This window comes from Coturnix japonica, chromosome 5, assembly GCF_001577835.2.
Source record: "Coturnix japonica isolate 7356 chromosome 5, Coturnix japonica 2.1, whole genome shotgun sequence".
In the NCBI taxonomy this organism is placed as follows: Eukaryota; Metazoa; Chordata; class Aves; order Galliformes; family Phasianidae; genus Coturnix; species Coturnix japonica.
Window position 1 is genome coordinate 22,504,170 of NC_029520.1, and position 19,244 is coordinate 22,523,413.

At 41.8% G+C, this 19,244-nt stretch overlaps 3 protein-coding genes across 5 annotated transcripts in view; all 3 read left to right on the plus strand.

Moving 5' to 3' along the window:
• The first annotated feature begins 49 nt into the window (after positions 1 to 49).
• On the plus strand, positions 50 to 8,143 carry JMJD7 (jumonji domain containing 7). The gene is made up of 9 exons (XM_015864536.2): positions 50 to 169; positions 308 to 461; positions 1,027 to 1,280; positions 1,605 to 1,661; positions 2,076 to 2,171; positions 2,902 to 2,978; positions 3,882 to 4,041; positions 5,739 to 6,346; positions 8,064 to 8,143. The coding sequence occupies exons 1-8, from the start codon at positions 103 to 105 to the stop codon at positions 5,825 to 5,827; spliced, it is 954 nt and encodes a 317-aa protein (XP_015720022.1). The 5' UTR covers positions 50 to 102; the 3' UTR covers positions 5,828 to 6,346; positions 8,064 to 8,143.
• Positions 6,382 to 10,483, plus strand: LOC107314827 (acyl-coenzyme A thioesterase 1-like). Its single transcript, XM_015864535.2, has 3 exons — positions 6,382 to 7,587; positions 8,064 to 8,266; positions 9,554 to 10,483. Exons 1-3 carry the CDS (start codon positions 7,134 to 7,136, stop codon positions 10,154 to 10,156), a joined length of 1,260 nt encoding a protein of 419 aa, XP_015720021.1. The 5' UTR covers positions 6,382 to 7,133; the 3' UTR covers positions 10,157 to 10,483.
• A 179-nt stretch (positions 10,484 to 10,662) lies between these two features.
• Positions 10,663 to 19,244, plus strand: part of LOC107314826 (cytosolic phospholipase A2 beta) — a 47,742-nt gene continuing 39,160 nt past the window's right edge. For 2 of the 3 annotated variants that reach the window (XM_015864532.2, XM_015864534.2), the window contains exons 1-3: positions 10,663 to 12,645; positions 14,057 to 14,148; positions 14,481 to 14,664. The gene's annotated coding sequence lies outside the window, so the exon portion shown is untranslated. Of the gene's footprint in view, positions 12,646 to 14,056; positions 14,149 to 14,480; positions 14,665 to 15,937; positions 18,972 to 19,244 lie in introns of those variants that run through there. The other variant, XM_032444848.1, reaches the window with a different exon arrangement.

Below are 19,244 nucleotides of genomic sequence, written 5' to 3' on the forward strand. Positions count from 1 at the left end.
TCGCGCTGGGTGGGCTGGGCGGGGGGGAAGCTGCTTCTCCCCTCCGCCGTGGGCGGTGCTTGGCAGGCGGTGCCATGCGGGGAGGCGGTGCGGCATGGAGGCATGGCGGAGGGCGCTGCGCTGCGGGCCGTGCGGGGCTGCCTGGCCGCCTTCCCGCGGGAGGCCCGCGGTGAGCCCAGCAGAGCGGCCGGGGGGAAGGGATGGGAGGCAGCGGGGCGGACGGGCACCGCTCGCTCTTGGTGGCTGGGAGTTGGAAGCCAGTTTGCGTTTCTGATAGGCTAAAACTGCTGCTTGTTTGCTTGGACAGAGCTGGGGTGGATGGAGTGTGTGCCCTATCTTGATAGGCCTCCGTCCCCGCTGGAGTTCTACCGAGAGTGGGTGAGCCCAAATAAACCCTGCATCATCCGGAATGCCATTGGCCACTGGCCAGCGCTGCGCAAATGGACCTTGGAGTATCTCAGGTATGGGAGGGCTTCCAGTTTGCCTCCATGAAAGGGCTTTTGTGCTCTTGTTTGTTGATCAGTTACCCCAGTGCCCTCTGCTGGTCTGTATGAAAGCAGCGTTCACTATTCGCCTTGCCACAGCGTTGGAAACCTGAGATTCATTTTTATCATACAAACACAGAGCCCCCAGCAGCTCAGACTGAGTAGTAAGGGCAGGATTGTAACTACTTACCAACACCGAGACAGACCGACCTGTTTGTGACCAACTGCATCTTGGCACAGCTCATGGACAGAAGAAACAAAAGGGGCCCCTCTTTGTGCCTCTGCTGAGGACCAGGGAGCCTCTTTTTGGGCTCACCTGTTAGAGATGGGAGAATTCGGAGAGGCTGGAGATATTCCTCTTGCCTTGACTGCAGAGAGCAATTGGAACAGGCTGTCAGCAGTAGAAAATCTTGCCCAGAGACACCCATCCACGAAAAGTCAGGTTTCTTACTTCGGCTGTCCATGAAATGAGCTGTTTGAGTAAGTAGTGTCCATAGGAGTGAATGAAGGTCTGTCTGTAAACTTGTGATTTATTTTGCAGGGAGGTAATGGGCCACAAAGTAGTGAGCGTGGCAGTAACACCAAATGGTTACGCAGATGCAGTGTTCCACGACCGTTTTGTCATGCCAGAGGAGCGCCAAATGCCCTTCATGGACTTTTTGGACATTGTGGAGAAGAAAGTGACCTCTCCCAATGTATTCTATGTGCAGAAGCAGTGTTCAAACCTCACTGAGGAGTTCCCTGAGCTGATGTGCGATGTGCAGCCTGATATACCATGGATGAGTGAGGCTCTTGGTAAACTTTTGTAGTTTTATTGCAGTTTATCCATGAACTAAATCTCAGGGCTTCGGGATGGGAAAATGAAGGGCTGTAACCATGAGTTTGGTGTGGGGTAGTAATGCATTATGAAGTTTGATGGGTGCTATGATGGCTTCTTTTGTAGAAAGGGGTTAGTGTTGCTTACAGAGTGCTATTTGCAATGAAGGCTGTCATAGTTAGGAAGGAAGCTGAAGGACAGAAATAAACCAAGTTGGCAGAAAATAAGATAAAATACTTGTCAACGTGACACTTCAACTTGCTTTCTTGTTGAGAATGTTTCTCTATTCCATAACCATATAGGGAAGAAGCCTGATGCTGTGAATTTCTGGCTTGGGGAATCAACTGCTGTGACATCTTGTAGGTATTGTATGGCACTGTCAATCTTTTTTATGCTTTCAGAACAGGGTTAAGTGGACTTGGTTTGCATCATGCAAAGCACTGATGATTTTTGTCCTGTCAGTGATAAGACTTAGTTATAAATACAGTCAGATCTTTCTGCACAAGTTCACGTGATATTGTCCCACGCAGGTTTTTGTGACCTGTGTTGTGTGTTACTGATAAAGGGGTTTGGAATGTTCTTGGCTGAGTACATTTGCTACAACATTATATTATTGATTTTCACGCCCAATGGTCACAAAATAGAGGAAGCAACCTGATGATGAGAAGCTGGCAACTGTTGTTTTACTTTTGTTTCTGATGTAGAGAAGGAAAGAGCACTGATTTTTTTTTCTCTCTCTCCACATCTCTTTTTTTTCCTCTCCTCAATCTTAGTACATAAAGATCATTATGAGAACTTGTACTGTGTGATATCCGGAGAGAAACAGTTTCTACTGCATCCACCGAGTGACCGTCCCTTCATTCCATACGGTACTAAATTTACTATGCATGTATGTCCGAAGGCTGGAAGGGGAGGTTTAAATACTGAAAGACATAAAAATGAAAGCAGAGAGAACCTGTTTATGCAGAGTTGATCTTTCCAATGTGCACAGAGATCTCCTATTTCATACAGCATGTGGTTTTGTAAGACAGACTTTATTCTGAGGTCAGGTTTTCACATCCTATATAGGTTCACTGACATTGCTCAGAGAGGTTGCGGTTGCCTCATCTGTGGAAATGTTCAAGGCCAGGTTGGATGAGGCCCTGGGCAGCCTGGTCTAGTATTAGATCTGGAGATTATACTGCTTTTATTTTGTTTACAGCGTTGTCATATGATTCATAGTGTAAAAAAAGATACTGTTAAAAAACGGAGTAGAGTGATGCTTACATTTGGTAGCATACAGTAAAAGAGTGACTGACTGTCTTTTTGGACAGTCTTTTTTCTAACTCCTCGAGGGGTTGGAAAGTCATAAGCAGTGGAAGCAAAGCAGCTTGCACTATCTGAAGCAGGTAAGAACTCCTTTAGGGTAAAATTAGAAGTGAGAGACTAACCACAAGATGTGAAGAACTAGTGAAGGCTATCTTGCTAGACTGATTTAAGAAGAAAACAGAAAATAGAGCACTGTCCTTTTTCTTAATTGTGTGTGCGTGATGTGCCCTTCTATTAGTGTCTCTGAGTACTACTCTCAGTTATACCATTTAATTCTTTCTGTGATTCCAGAGCTCTATCAGGCAGCAACTTACAAAGTGTCAGAAGATGGCTCATTTGAAATCGTGGATGAAAAGACTGCAGATAAGGTAAAAATGACAAAAAGGACACAGTCAGTTTGTAAAGTAAAGCTGGATTTGGACTCTGCTGAGCTAACTGAGGTGTTTGATAGGTTTTTAGAAATTCTTCATTATTTGAAAGAGTAACCAGATTTTTCACTTGCATTTTATTATTTGTAAAGGATATCTGGTTTCCAAGGGGAAAAAGACCACACATTACTGCACTTCTAAAACCATTGATGTCATACGTTGTCTGCCTTGCACCAAACTGAAATAGATCCAGTAAAGGACTTTTTAGTGAATCAACAGTAAAGAAATTGTATTTGCTTTAAAGCAGTATCACTCAGTTCAATAATACATACATGTCTCAAGGAATAGATTGTGGCTTCTTAGTTGTAACAATATGTACTTGATTAAAATGTACAGACCTAGAGGCGCTTCACAAATAGTCACTGTCTTTTCTCTCATTAGTGCTATGCACTGATGCTACAGCTGAACTTGAGCTGGGATGTTTTCTATGCTTCCAGAGTGGTGCTCCTAGAAACATAGGTTTTGACTGTTGGGCATAGAAGTTAATGCAGGCAGCAGGGATGTGCAAGCAGGAAGAGGGATGTTTAGCTGTCAGGAATCAAAGTAGATGAGAAACTTGGAGAAGCAATTCTTAAAATTTGCAAGGCATTTTGAAAGTTATGCCACAAGATTTAAATTTGATATCTGACATTTAGCAGCTTTTCCATAATGAGAAATACTTCACTGAAGGAGGCAGATTTTTGCATCCTTGACCTATTCCCAGTTGCAACACGTCATGTTTTTCTAGGCATAATAGCATAATACCTGTTGCATAACTAGAAAATTTAGCTTTCAGTTGTTTTACTGGAATCTTGCTGGAAATGCTTGCCAGGGTTATTGCCATACACATGCTTTTGCTTCTAGGTCCCCTGGATCCCTCTGGACCCTTTGAACCCAAATCTGGAACGATATCCAGAGTATGCTCAGGCAAAACCTTTGCAGTGTACAGTGAAAGCTGGTGAGATGTTATACCTCCCATCGCTCTGGTTCCACCATGTTCAGCAATCACATGGCTGTATAGCAGGTAAAATACATGGCTTTGCCACATACATTTTTGAACTGTGCTGGATGTGTGGGTAGGTATCACATAGCAAAATATAACCGGTACCAAAGGTCCCTACAAAATCATCTACCTCCCTTCAGGAAGAAAGAAAGATCTCAGAAGATGCTGATTCTGTTTTGTGCTGTGCAACTTATCTTCTTGCAGTCTGTTTTGGTTATAATCTTTAGGATTGTCAACAACTGTTAGGGATGTGGCAGAAGAAAAGTCTTTGTTAAATCAGGAGAATGAAAGCTAATCTGGTTTTTGTTTATGATTCAGAGGAGAGTATTTGGTTGCCTCATCTGCTAACTGCAAATTTACATACCTTGCACAAAGGAACTGCATGTAGTAAGTGACATCAGCACGTCAACACAAAACACTTTGGAGAAAGGAAAGGAAATCAGAAAGTGTGAGTTTTAGGCATGGATGTAGACACAATGTGAAAGCCAGTCCATGTTATGTGAGCTGGAATCTTCTCTGACTCTGTCTTTTGCCTTGCTAATGAGCTCATGCTTGTTTTACCATTCCCCTGTGCTTATCAAAAGTCTTGCCTTCTCTTTCCTTGTAGGCTGTGTCTTCATCTCTCTGTTGGTTTTTTTTTCCACTCCTTTCCAAGAATGCTACAGAATTTTGAGCGTTGAGTGGAGGATTGGGGATGGGTGGGAGGCAGTATGAGGCATATTATATCATATTATATTATGAGACATAATTATCATTATGTCCTCTATATTTTGCCAGGTTTGCTGGTAGCCTTTTTGCTACCCTTTGCTTAGAGTGATCCTGCCTGCCCAGACAAAGTAAATACCATATTGTGAATAATAACATTAGTATTTGTGCTGCAGTGCAAATATTGGAAGCCATTTTTTTCAGCATCAGTGATACTGTGATAAAAAGACAAGCTGTAAAGTTGTATTTCCAATTGTTTGTTTCCCCCAGTACTGCTGCTTAAATCCTTTAATCCTTAAAGACTGCTTAGAAAAAGTAGAGCTGTTTCCAGCTGAAAGCCTCTGGCCTCTCTTTTTCCTGTCTAACAAATACTAAAGGGTTGCTGTGTTTATTTGGCCTTTTGACTGTTAACTGTACTGCAGTCTGTATGTGCTTTGAAAATCAGTGTTATCTGGATTTGGTGCAGGGAGAGTTCAAAACAAGTGTATATTCTTCTTCAAGAACCATTGGTACAGTATTAGAGTGCTTGGCTTATTATTTTATTTTTTTAGCAGACATTACACCAATTTAAAGTGAGACACAGAATTATAGCGCTGTCTCATTAACAACCATTGTGAAGTAATGGTGTGTTTGCCATCTGCTACATGCTTTTTCTAAGAGAAGTTTCTATCTAGATATTAAACTTTGCAGTGCATTTGCTGGTTGTGGTCTACATAGAAGCAGAAATGTGTTCACATAGAATTTGCCAAATTTTTGCTCCAAGGAATTCCCAGTATAGAGTCTGAAGAGGAGTTTTGTGAAGACAGAGTTGCACTGGCAGCGCTACTGAAGAACTCAAATGTTTGCTTGCCTTATGTTTGGCTGTAGTCACAGTTCTGCTCATTTCAAAGTTTGGTCAGTGAGAATGGAAAACCTCTACTTAGCTGAGCTGTCTAAAACTATCTGTAAACATGCTTGCAAAACATTACATTACAGCTTTAGGAATGCCTTTTTGTTTCTTTTTCTTTCCTCAGTGAATTATTGGTATGACATGGAATATGACCTGAAGTACAGCTATTATCAACTGCTAGATGGTCTTACAAAAGCTGTGACAGTGTTATGACAGAGGTGGGACACTGGAACTTGCAGTCTTTCTCTCTCGTGTGATGCAGTCATCAGCGTCCGTAACTGGAGTTGGAGCACGATACAAGTGAAAAGAGCTGAGCACTGAATTATCCTCAGCAACATCTGTTGGACAAGTCATGGCTATTTTGCTTGATTTCAGAGTCTCAGGTCAATTGACCAGGTGTTCTGGCTTGTAAGTAGAAGAATTGGCATCAGAATTTTTAGATCTGTGCATATTGCGTTGGTGATGGTGAGCAAAATAAAATATTAAGGGAAAGAATCTGGATTTTGGAAATCCCTAAATAGAAACCACGGCATTCATTCACATCTACAGGTTGTTTTCCTAACAAGCCAAACAAATGAGGAAGGATCTGCTCTGCTACCCCTGTGTGCATCAGGCTGCACCGGTCCAGCACATCTGTTCAGCTTAAGTCTAAAGGCCTGTCTGGTTGTGTTTCATTAAGTTCAGTGGCTGTGATGTTTTGATGTTGAGAAATCACAACTTCTGCAATAAAAGGTCAGTTTAAAAGCTTACATTGGTACTAATTCTGACATTTTTCAAACAGTGTGATGCATACAATAGTCTAGAAGGACAGTTTGTGGGGAGTCGACTGGGACATTCTCTATCACCAGCCTAACACACAGTCAGTCAGGTTGTGTGAGCCAGGAGCTTGTTCCTATAGCCTTAATTCAGTTCTGTATTGCCACTAAACAAGATGGGACCACTCACTACATGTCTGAGACCTGCAGAGCAGGAATATGAGGCTATTAAATAGACAGATATTGTTGTTTAGGATTGGTGGAGGTTGGTATTTATCAGCCAATCTTCAAAGATTCATTAAAAACTTCAGGAAATGTATTTTACACAAATAAATAAAAAAATAAGGAAAATAAGGATTCCCTATAGAGAAGATTGACTGCTGTGAAGAAAAAAACCCAGTCTATAAAGACAGCTGACACAAGACAATTTGATTGTCTTGTTTTGCCATTTGAGGTGCTGGGTTATTAGTTTAAACTTTACATATCCTGAAATAAAATGCATGCCAGGTGGAAATGAGAACTTCTGTCCCTGCAGGTCAGTTTGTGCATGACATCTGAGATGATGTGTTTGGAGCTGAGCGTAATCCAAACTACATCTCCCAGCCGCCCTTGCCTGCTGGCTGGAGGAAGCTGTCACCATGCTTCCTTCTGGACTTTGACACAGATTTTAAGCCCGAGAAGCTGCGGGCTTCCGACATTCTCGTTTCACACAGCTTGAGTCTCTCCAAAAAGCAGCAGGCTCCTCTCCCCTCCCGCGGAGCCCGATGGCGGTGCAGGTGACCGTTCTGCCTTCTCGCAGGTGTTTATTCGATGACCCCGTTCAGATCCGTGTGACCGGACTCGTCCCACAGCAGGCGGTCACGCTCAGAGCCTGCCTTCTGGATGAGGGTGGGGAGCTCTTCCAAGCCCACGCTCACTACAGGGCTGGTGACAGTGGGGAGCTTGATCTGACCAGCTGCCCAGCGCTGGGGGGCAGCTATTCTGGAGTGGAGCCCATGGGATTGCTGTGGTCTCTGCGGTCCAAAACGCCACATAAGCGGCTGGCAAAGAGGAACGTCATGACCCCTTTCTGTGTAGACTTGGAAGTGTATGAGGGCCATGGGGACATGAGCCAGTTGCTGGGAAAGTGCACCCATGAGCGGTATTTTTTAGGAGAGGGAGTAAAGAGGATTTCAGTCAGAGAAGGTCGGCTTAAAGCAACTCTCTTCCTCCCTCCTGGTGAGTTGTAATCCTAATCCTGTTCTGGTTTTCTGTGTGTTCCCTGGGGCCCCTGGATACACTTAGCAACCCGGAGTAAGGCCCCTGTTAATGGTTCCCTTAGCTGGCACTAGGGTGAATTCACCTTCATAATTAGCAGAGAACTGATCAGTGAGGAGAGACTCTGGAAGTCAGTTTCCATACTCTGTGCTGCTCACAGGAATGTCTGAGATAATCCATAGAAGAGACTTGGAATGATATATTCTTAAGGAAATAGTACTTGTCAGCGACACTCATTGTATGCATGCCCGAGAACTGACATGTAAAGCTTCAGAGGATGATTTCCTTTTGATATCTGCTGTTCTGATGGATTTTGAGTAGTTGCTACTGGAAGGACAACTCTAGAAACTTTTCTCCGTGAGTCTGTATATATATATAATATATATAATATAAATATATAATTATATATATATATATATATATAACTTTCATTGCAGGACCCGGACCATTCCCTGGTCTTATCGATTTGTATGGATCTGGAGGAGGACTTGTTGAATACAGAGCAAGTCTTCTGGCTAGCAGAGGCTTTGTGACTCTAGCCCTGGCTTACATGGCCTTTGAAGATCTTCCTGCTATGCCAGAGATTCTTGAACTGGATTATTTTCAGGAGGCTATAGACTTTTTGCAGAAGCAGCAGCAGGTAGGAGACAAATCGTGGTACTCTTCCTACTGGAAACTATTCTCTAATTTCTTAATGTAAAATGCTATACATCACTGTGTGTAGCTGAGTTTCTGAGGTAAAGAGGGAGACAGCATGTCTGAAAGACAGTATGATCTTAAATGGAAAAGAATGTGCCTCAGCTCCAGTTTTGCAAATAGTTGGATCACTGCTTTGCACAGCACCTTACGGCCATCTGTGGAATGCTGTTATGCACACCAGTATTTGTACATGATTTATATCAAAACAGTTCCTGGACTACTGCTGCTTAGGCAGATTATCTTAATTTTTTTTATAAGATTTTAGAAGAGAAAAAATCCATTGACTTTTTCCACTATTTCTGAGATGTAGATTTTTGATTCTGCCAAAGTTTCACAGAGCAGTAATAGAACACTGTAATAACAGAATCTCTTGAAGTTGCAGCATGGGAGAGTGTGCCTTGTTTTATATGCTGGGGTTGTATTTGAGTAAGTACCTGGAATGAGAGAAATACTTTTATAGCAATATATCATTTAAAGCATAAGAGACTAAGTATAATTTAAGCTTTGAATGGGATGCTACTAAATGTGGTGCTCATTTAACAAAATAGTTGTTTACTAGCACATGGATAAGAGGGATTTAGTCAGCTTTGAGAGCAGAATTCAACCTTGCTGTTTCTGTTGTTTCTTTAGAGCTGTGAAACTTTCAGAGTATCTTACAGGACCAGGGTGCATTACAAGATCAATTTGTTGTGAAGAGCCTTCACTATAATTAAGTTAAACATTGTTGAATTTATTCAGCCTCAAGTGTAATGAGCTTTGTGTGTTCTAAGATGTAACAGAAAATAACAGGTCAGCTGTATCTGAGTTGAAAAAAACAATGTCAAGAAAGACAATCAATGCAAGTAAACCTATGGAAGAGTGTTTTTCCACAGGGGGCCTGAAGAGAGAAGATTAATATGAGTTTCTGGAGGCAAGAGCTGTAAAATGAACAGTACTGAGAGGAAGTATTGAGTCAGGATGCTGAAGAAGCAAAGATGCTTTGTGTATGGATTTAACCAGGAAGAAAAAGTGTTACAGGGGAGGAAATGTTGAGGAGCTGTAGAATTCATAGTCACTCTTATGAGGGGATCAATAAGGGAGTGATAGTATCCAAACAGAGAAAGGGAATGGGTAAAAAAAAAAAAAAGGACATTTTAATGAGATGAGGAGTGAAGAAGCCAAAGGAGTGATATTATGCCAGCCCAGGATACGAGTAGTTGATAATGGCTGTTTCGTAACTGTCTTTCAGGTGAAGGATTCTGGGATTGGCGTTTTGGGCTTGTCTAAAGGAGCTGATCTAGCCCTTTCCATGGCCACATTTCTACCTGGCATCAAGGCAGCTGTCAGCATATCTGGAAGTGGCTTTAATTCTTTCATTCCCCTAAGGGGAGATGGCTTCACTATTCCTGCCCACCCATATGACTTGGGGAGAGTGAAGACCAGTGAGGAGTCTGGTCTTATAGATTTTTCAGATATCCTAGATGATCACAGAGACCCAGCGACTTGGGATAGTCGCATTCCCGTGGAGAAGTCCTTGGCCAAGTTCCTCTTCCTGACAGGGCTGGATGATAAGAACTGGAAAAGTGACCTCTACTGCCGGGATGCTGTTCAGCGCCTTCATCAGAGTGGACGGAAGGTGGAGTTTTGCTCCTATTCTGGAGCAGGACACCTCTTGGAGCCACCTTACCTGCCTCTGTGCCAGTCTTCAATCCACAAAGTGCTTGGGGCGTTTGTGCAGTGGGGTGGACAGTGGAGGGAGCATGCCAGAGCACAAGAAGATGCCTGGCACAGGATACAGGCCTTTTTCTGGAAACACCTGATGAACTCAGACATTCCTAAGAGCAATCTGTAGTAGAGGTATTGCTGTCAGCAGTGGTGGCAGGATTAGTATTTCATTTCTTACTGCATTAGGTCCAAAATCTTCCCGAGTAATTTCCCATTTTTGAGTTTTTTGAGTACATTTTGGATCCCAGCTGAGTGAAGAGGCACTCTTCTCATTTATTCTGAGGTGCAGCAATAACATTTGTTTCTGATACTTCAGAATCCAGAAGAAATGAATCTTACTGAGGTTACGCTGGTGGTATCTCCTGCTGATTCCAGATATGCTACGTCTGACTGAAGTTTGCACTGCACTACTCAATAAATATGTCTGTGTGTATGCACAGTTTACTTGAAATTATCTGAACAAAGGCTTTGACTGTCTTAATGCCTGTAAATGCACAGGCAGCGATCCTAGTGTAGTTGTAAGCTATCTCTCTGCTTGGCTGAAGAGTTCCTATGCAGTTCTTAACCTCTTATATCACTAAGAGGAGGGGGAAAATTTGCATAGGAGTTTACACACTGCTCAAGATTGGGGCTGATGCGGGTGTTTTAAGTACCTGCTTTTGGATGCTGAAGCTCAGTTTATTCCTGTAATCCCATTCTGAGCACAGAAGGAAGTAGAAGGTGGGTGTCTGTCTTTGAGGCAGCAAAACCTCACCTTAGAGAGAGCACAAATTCTTGCTGAGGGGAATTCCTGCCTCCAGGGAGCCTGGATCCTGCTGAAGGCAGCATTGTAATCTTGGTTCCTCAGGTAGCAATGCTTGGGCCTTAAACGGCTGTGGACTCTAATGCAATATATCTGATGCAGATTGTGCTCGCTCGCATACTTCCAGTTTCTTGCCCCTTCCTCAGAAGGTGGGTGAATATTGCTCAGCAGGGATCTCTCTCTCTTGGCCACCCATACAGGTAATCTATGAGGATTTCTGTTACTACCTCTTCATTTCTGTTTGTGCTCCGTGTGTCTGTATCCTGCACAAATGGCAGCTGGTGAATGGGTAGGACCCAGCAGAAGAGCAGTGTGTGTCAACAAGGGAATTCAAACACATTTGAGCAGTTCAGTTTGGATAATTAGACATTCTTTTCTCCATCATTTTTCTGTTTTATTGAAGTAGTCAAAAAAAACACCTGTGTCATTCATCCAGATGTGTCTCAGGCTCAGCATGCTGTGCTGGGAGGTTTTCTGGGAGCTGAATGGTTTATTTCTTTTGTTTTTACTGAACACAGTGAGGCTTATGCAGTACAGTGTGTTCTGTGGTGTACCTCACATCTGCTTTAATCCCTTCTGAAATGAAGAAATGCTTTCTCAGTCTTCAGTGGGCAGTTTACAGACCTACATTTTGAATCACAATATTGTGAGCTGTTGAGGAAAAGCATTCGCTTTCACTACAGGGAGCTACTACTAAAGGAAAGATACTTTCCATCAGTAAATGTACAGTGTTGCCAGTGTTGATACAGTCTGTTACATTGCCACATTCAGTAGTCACATTCAAGGAAAACAGTGTTGAAACGAGGTAGGGGAGAGCTGCAACCTGACTCCATCGATGATGGTAGCACACAGGACCTCTTTGTTTTGTCACTCTGAAATCAAAGCTTTGGCAGCCAATTGAAAGCTCCTTATTTACCACATGGGTGGTGACTGGCATGAACGACTGAAAAGACTGATTAAGCAGTAAAAAGACTGAAAAGACTGATTTAGCTGAATCTGTGCCATATTCAAACAAGAAAATATGTCAGCTGGCTCAGCTGTGCAGGGTATTCTTTTTAAATCAGCTGGCCTTCTCAGAAACTGAGGTTTCAAAGTTATCTTCAGGAAATAGAAACTGGAAACCAAAGGGAGACTAATATTAAGTAATTGGAAGTGGCCTATTTTTGGGCAATATCATTTCCATAGCTCGTTTGTAATTGGGCAATAATAGAGGCTGCTGACTTGTCATTGCATTCTTTAAGTTTTCCTTCTTTGTTGTGGTTGAACTTGTGGTCTCTCAACATGGAAACTACCCCAGAGAGAATCTAATTGCTGTGAAAAAATCCCATCTGTGATTTGAATCTTTTTAATCTCCACTGTAGCTTTACAGCCCAGCACCCTTGAATCTGACATAGCCCAAGTGAATGTGATCTGAGCGATGTGTCACACATATAGCTTATTATTTTAAAGTAGTTGTCAGTGAAGTAGGCCACAGGCTTTTTGCACGCTGTGAGACCTTTGGATACAGTTTCTTTTCATTGTGGGTTTTCTGTGTCACAATGCAGTTTTTCTTCGTGTGGCTCCATCTGACTCTAAATAGCGCTTCAGAAAAGGCTGCAGGGACTCTTGGTCAGGAACACCAGGTTGAAATGATCTGAGCACTGCATGAAGCAATGAACCCTGTACTTTTGAAGGCACCTTGAGAAAGCTTATAAAACTGACCTTTCTTTCATGGGTTCTTTTCCCATACTTAGACTGATATGTTCTTAGGCTCTGTGTAGTTGACAAAGGAAGAAAACCCTTGAAGCTCTTCAATGGATACCTAAAAGTACCAGGTATGATTATTTGTATGTAAGCTAAAGCTGATCCTGAAGCATTTTTTACGTGTGTAAGGTATAACTCAAAGGAAACTGCAGAATGAAATGAGTCCAAATGTCTTTATTAGAGAAAAGCGAACCACAGTTACAGGAAAGGTAAAAACATCTTTGAGAAAGTATCTGTACACTGAGGCCTCTGGAAAAGTAGCGGATATTGGAGATCTTGGTGGAATTTTACTAAGAGCTGCACCAAACAGGCAGATTTCAGTGAAAATGTGCTCCTGTAGCAGTATTAGTTTCTTACCAAGGAGAAGGAGCATCTCTGCATGGCTGCTTCTGCAAAAGCCCATCCTACACTTTTTAGTGCTTTACAAATATAATTTGGAAAAGGAATCTGAGCCCAATGCAGCGCAGAGCAAGTGACCTTTTGAGTGAATCTTAGCTAGAAGGAATATTAATGTTTCCAATGAACTAACACCCTTTGCGGCATTTCCTGCGAAGCAGCACTGTCATTTATCACCATCCAGGACAAAATATAGGGATGCTAAAACTCAGTGTTTTTCAGAGTAATAAAAAAAATTGTTTGTGAAAGATATACAGAAAGATGTGACCTGACTCGAGATACTGCCTGGAGAAAATTATTAACAAGTTGCATTCTATTAACTTAGGCTTATATCTTTATCTCATAGCTCTTAGTTATACTATAACCAGCCCAGCTGATCCTGAATTCTGCTGCAGTAATCAGGACCAAGGGTTGGCTCAGAACACAGGCTGTTTGGAGCAGCCATTAGTGTCATACTAGCGGAACTTAGCTATCTGTAGAGCATCTTTGTTTGTACCCAGCCTGCTCAGTTTTCAGTTTCTGTTGCTAGAACTTGCAGCTCCAGAAGGACTAGATTGCCTCTTCCTGAGACAATGAAGAATTACTTTGGTAGCAGTGCAGTTACTTTGGTAGCAGTGCAGTTTGTACATAGTGGTGTATGAAAGTGATACATTTTGCCTTCGAGATGGAAGGGCTGATCTCTCAATCTGCTGTCTGCGATGCTCTGAGAATCTACTTTGCATCTTGGGTTGATGTTACTTTGAGTACATACGCTGTTTGTGAATTCTGGATGCTAAGATTAAGGATTCAAGCACTAGGCAGTGTCTTACAGGTCAGTGCATGACACTGACAGAATGATGGTGTCAGCTTGACTCAGTGCTTTTGGCCTGCTGACCAGACATTGGTTCTTGCCAGCAACTGTGTGAGATGAATACCAATCTACTGTGCTCCTTTGTGCTACTGACAGAATATCACTAGTACTAGGTATAAACCATAAAGTAAATAAAATATATTTGTCCTTCACTTCTACTTTATTAACTGTGTTTTCCATTGATCTTCAAGCAGGTTTTTTTTTTTTTTGTTTTTGTTTTTTTTTTTTAAAAAAAGACTGTGGATCTGCTGAGAGTAGACCCCCTCTCTGACAGGTGCTGCACAAACAAACCTGCTCCACATGACTTACCATCTCACCAGTACACGAGGTATGATTAGTGCAGTGGGCAAATGTATCTAAGAGTTATGTGTCAGGATTGACTAAATGTAAAGACTGTCTCTCCCACTCAGAGTCCTAGAACTACAAATTATATGAGACTGTAAGAGTATTTTGGAGAATAACCACTATGCACTTGTCCTGTTCTTGGACTTATTTGTGAACATCTGTTTTGACCATTGACAAAGCCAGGATGGTGAGCTAAATCGTCTTCTGAGCTGAAGCAGAGAAATTGGTTTTTGCTTGCCTGCTTGCATGTTTGCTTTGCGTGTTTGTTTGTTTGTTTGAGGAAAAAATAGATATTTTCTACGTCTTTCTTGACAGAGCATTGATTGTTACAATGAATGGACACCAACTCTCAGTCCTCCCTCAAATCCCCAGCATGCAGCTCTGGACTGCTGCTAAGGACTGCAGAGAAAACACAGTACTTTGTCTTCATGGTTATTCTAGCAGGATGTGCACTGTCTGATGGAAAGTGGAACACAATCACGTTGCTTTCCAGTGAAAGGTATGTTTGTAAGGTCCTCATATACTGATAAGCACGTTTTTTCACCTGTCAGGATAAGTTTGGAAGTGGCAGTTTATGTATAGGGGGATTCTTCTCTCAACTGCATGACACTTGGTGCAGATATAGTAAAAAGAAAAAGAGAGAGTTTAGTTGTATTTGATTCAGAGCTGTCTCCTTTCTCTCCTTAATTTTCTGTTTCATTTGTTTTCTGGTCATTTTTTCTTTATCATTTTTGTCTGCCTGACTAGCCATATAGAAAACACCACGCACAGGACAATAATGGGCTGAAGCAGGTAATACCTCACTACTTGCCAATTCACAGCTTAAGAAAAATCCTTATATTTCTGAGAACATTTGCTCTCTATCCTTTGCAGATGCAACTTTTCTTTTTATCTGGAGTGAGAGTAGAATTTTTGAGGACTGACTTATTATACTTTTTATTCCCTTCTCATGGAAGACACTTTGGCTTTTCAGTGCTTCTACCTTCCTGTTGTGCTCCTTGCAAAAGAACATAATTTTTCATTGTTAATGAATGTCAGTCCAGATCTCAAAGGAATGCAATTTCCTGGGCTCAGGAAGGAATCCAGAGGTTAATCTCATAAATCCTATGTATTCTCCGTGGCTCTTATGACTCTTAGCCAACTTTGGCAAAAGAGTCATTTCATTTCACACTCATGGAGTAAAATGCATTTCTTTTATAACCTCCTAGCCGTCTGTTCAGGCTAAATCATTGTACATAGAGCCCTGAATTGAGTAATTCGTGTGTGTGTCTCAAATGCTTTCCTGTTACTCTGTAGAACAAAGCTCTCCTTATGATGTAGCAATCTTGGAAGACAAGAGCTCCCCTCCTGCTACACGTAAAAAGTAGGGGATGATTTCTCTGTAGGTCAGTGCATGCACTTAGTACAGAGTCAAGGAGGTTCTAGATGGAAGGAGTCTTAGGATGCTATGGGCAGAAATGCAGTTATTCTGGGAAGCAGAGGAATGAATGTTTCTGCCTTTCTTGCTGTGCAAAGTCCTATTGTAGGTACAGTCAGGAATGCTTTTTTCTCTGTACAATTTTTCTTACAGTGAATTGTGAAAACCAAAAGCTTCCCTTTCTAACATATTTTCATGCCTTATCCCTTTCATGCCTCTGAAAGTGATAGTGTCAGGTCAAGTGTCTCCAAATAGACTTTGCAGTTGAAAAAGAGGGGAGAAAAAGAAAGAAAAGAAAAAGCTCTGGTTTCTCAAAAGCCATTTATTATTTAAAAAAAAAAAAAAAAAGGAAAAAAAGAAAAAAAAAATTTCACTGAAGAAAGAGATGTTTTGATCAGCACAATTTGCTTGGCTGGCAGTTCTGCAGCACCCTCAGACAGCTCTGACTTCTGCAGGCCAGCAGGCACAGGGTGTACTAACTACTACATTATTCACTTTCATTATAAGAATGCCAACTTTTGAGCTCTGATTGTGGATAAAGGTAATAAAAGTGAGTTCTGTGTCTCGAGAATATCTGTATTACAGATTATTGCAGTGAGGTAGGTTGAAAGGAAGGACAGTACAACTTATTGCAGTTAATACTGGAATGGACTGAGGTCTTTCTGAATCTACATTACTCTTATAGAGGAAAGACTGCATATGAGGAAGATATAAAAATGTTATTTGCTCCAAGGCTCACCCTGTTCTTATGGTGTCTCTTAAGCATTCCTTGTGAAACAAGGGGGAAATGACAGGCACAGTGCAAACTGTTGTTGCAGAGGTGGATTTTGTCCCCAAATAAAATGTATGTGTGGAGGTGGGCTTTCAAAACAGAAAGATGCAAATGCTGCCATGGCAATAATTTCTGCAGGGAAATAGAACCACTTTCTTACCCATATCACTCGCAAGTATCTTTTTCTGTATGTGGATGAAGTTTGCTTGATTGAGAGAGTGACTGTGTACCTTACCTGCCAGCTATGAATGTTCAATGTATCCTTGGTTTACTACCATCCTACAAAAAACATTAGTAGATCTTGAACATTGGTCTGGATTCCTAGAAGTTTTCTCACAACTGAATACCTCCTGCTCTTGTAAAAAAGAGTTTTCCTTCTCTTCCTGAGGAAAAGAGGCCGTATCAGTCTGCTTTATAGGCTTCTTATTTCAGCTTCAATAGTACTTAGTGCTATTTTCAATAGTAGCAACTATTTATCATTGAAACTCTGTTCTAGCTGCTAAAGTCTACTGTGGCATTTCACTGATATATCACCTTCAGCTGACCTTTTGTGCAAGAGCGTGGTTCATCCAAACCCAGCAGAAAGATGAAATACTTCCTCAGCTGTGGAAGAAGATGGCTGTAAAAGAAAGAGTAATGAAAGATACAGGGACAGGCAGAGATCAGTAGAAACAAATTTATACTTCTATATGTGTATATGTATGTAGGAGTATACCAATGTTGTGTATGTGCTGATGACAGTATTTCTTCCCCGGATGGTCATTGGGATCTATCTACAGCTCCAGCACTCTTAAAATGATGTCTTGTTGATGCTGCATGCTTCATTAGTATCAGTTAATGCTGACTGGAAAGGAAAGGAAATGAACGAACTTTATTCTATTAGATGGGTATATCATATTAAATATAAGATTTGATGTGAGATGATTTAATTTGTCTATTCCAAAGCAGATGTAGTAGTTAGCTATGAGAACTGGAACTCACTTTCAGCATTGAAGAGGGGGATTAGAAAGTGGCTCTCCAGAATAGAAAACATTTTCAGTTGCAGAAACAATTGTTCTCCTGGATCTCAGGCCCACGCACTTTGCAGCTGCAGCATCTCTCCTGGACCATGATGTACCATGTCAGACGGTCTTTGCTAACTTGCAGCAGAGTGTAAGTGACTGCTCCCCACATGAACATAGCAAATGTCTCTCCTGACAAATTGCATTGTCAGGAATGCTGGAAAGAAAGAAATCTGTGACATTTTCCTTGTGTTCTGAAGGAACAAATGATGATTAAGGAAGGTCTGTGTCTTTCATCACTGGCTCACTGAGGGGGACTGTAAGTACATGACTTTACACTTCATTTTATTTCTTGACTGAACTTTGTAAATGTATTGGCTGTAAATCTGCCCAGAGCTTTGCACCACTACGGCAGTAATTATTATTATGATGATTGTTGAAATATGCTGTTAAGTCTCACAGAGATGATGCAGCTGGCTGTGTATTTGCCTGAATGTTTCATGCTTTAGGCAAGTATACAGTCCCCACTGTCACAAGTTTAGAGGTTCCAGTCATACAGTCAATGCAATACAATTGGCCTCCCTCAAAAACAAGAGCAGACAAATATAACCTCCCAGTGGTAGGTGGGAACCCTCATTCTGTTATGGTGTGCCCTGAAGAAAATATAACATCTCATAAACTGTAGATGAAGTCTAAATGCAGAATGCCGCTTTGGTTTACTTCAGCATACAAGGATTAGGAAGGAAATATTTCAGTAATTTAGTTGTAAAATGGTGCTTGAGGCTTTGGTAGTGATAAAGGAAGACTGGTGATTTATCTTCAGTTGTGTGTGTTAAGGGGACCTTTATGCTGTACTTCCTTCCATGGGCATTCTTGTACATGTATCCTAGCTCAGAACTACCACCTGCATATCTCGGGCTGTTCGAGCCTGCTTACACCTGGAATTCTTTCTTTGCATGTGCATTTCAAGGTTTTATTCTAGGTCTGTCACTTCTGAAGTATCCTGAGAGTGAACAGGCAGTTGAGCTATGAATAAGGAACTCAGTGCTAGCAGGGTTTCCTAACTTGCTTTTCAATACGATTGCAGCTGTGCTAAGCTTCTTCCAGATACTCCAAAGGGCAGTTGCTGCAACTGAAGTCTGTTGTTTCAAGGGGACATCATATCCACTTTGACATACAGCTGTTGTATTTCATTTGGCCAGATGAAACAACCTCCTTTAGATTCAGAATATAGCCAATCATAATACACTTTTTTTAAACATGAAAAATTCCACTATATATATACAAGCTCTACACTTGGGAACCTAGAGAGGAAAAAATTATTATCAATGTGCAAAACTGTGTAATCAGTTATAATCATTCTCTTTCCCAGATGTGAAGAGTGTGTCTTTTTTCACCTCATACTGTCATATCTAAATGCTGGCTAAGTGTTTTGCTTTCCAGTGTGGATGATTCTCTTGGCAGCAGAGGGATGTTCTGTAGTCTTTACTACAAAACTCTCCTCCTTTAAACTGTGGGTGTCATCACCTCTGCAGGTCTCTACCTGGTCCTGTCCATGGACAGCACAGCCATTAGCAGTGGAAGTGTCACTGAAGCATGTGGCCTGGTAGTCACAGGTAAGAGCTAAGGAAGGAATATACAGGTCCGCATACAATGAAGAGCTCAGCTACTCACAATGTGTTGCATTTTTATACCAGGGAGATGTACAATGTCCTCCCGGTATAGGGGTCATATTGGCGTCACTGTGGAGAAGCACACAGGTCACAAGATGGCAGCATAATCTCACTAGTCAGGGTCACAGAATTGGAGGGCTCAGGTCATTAATTCCCCAGCTCAGCCTCCTTTTTTGAAGAAACAGGAAGTCCAGTGCGTAGCTGTTTCTTCCCAGG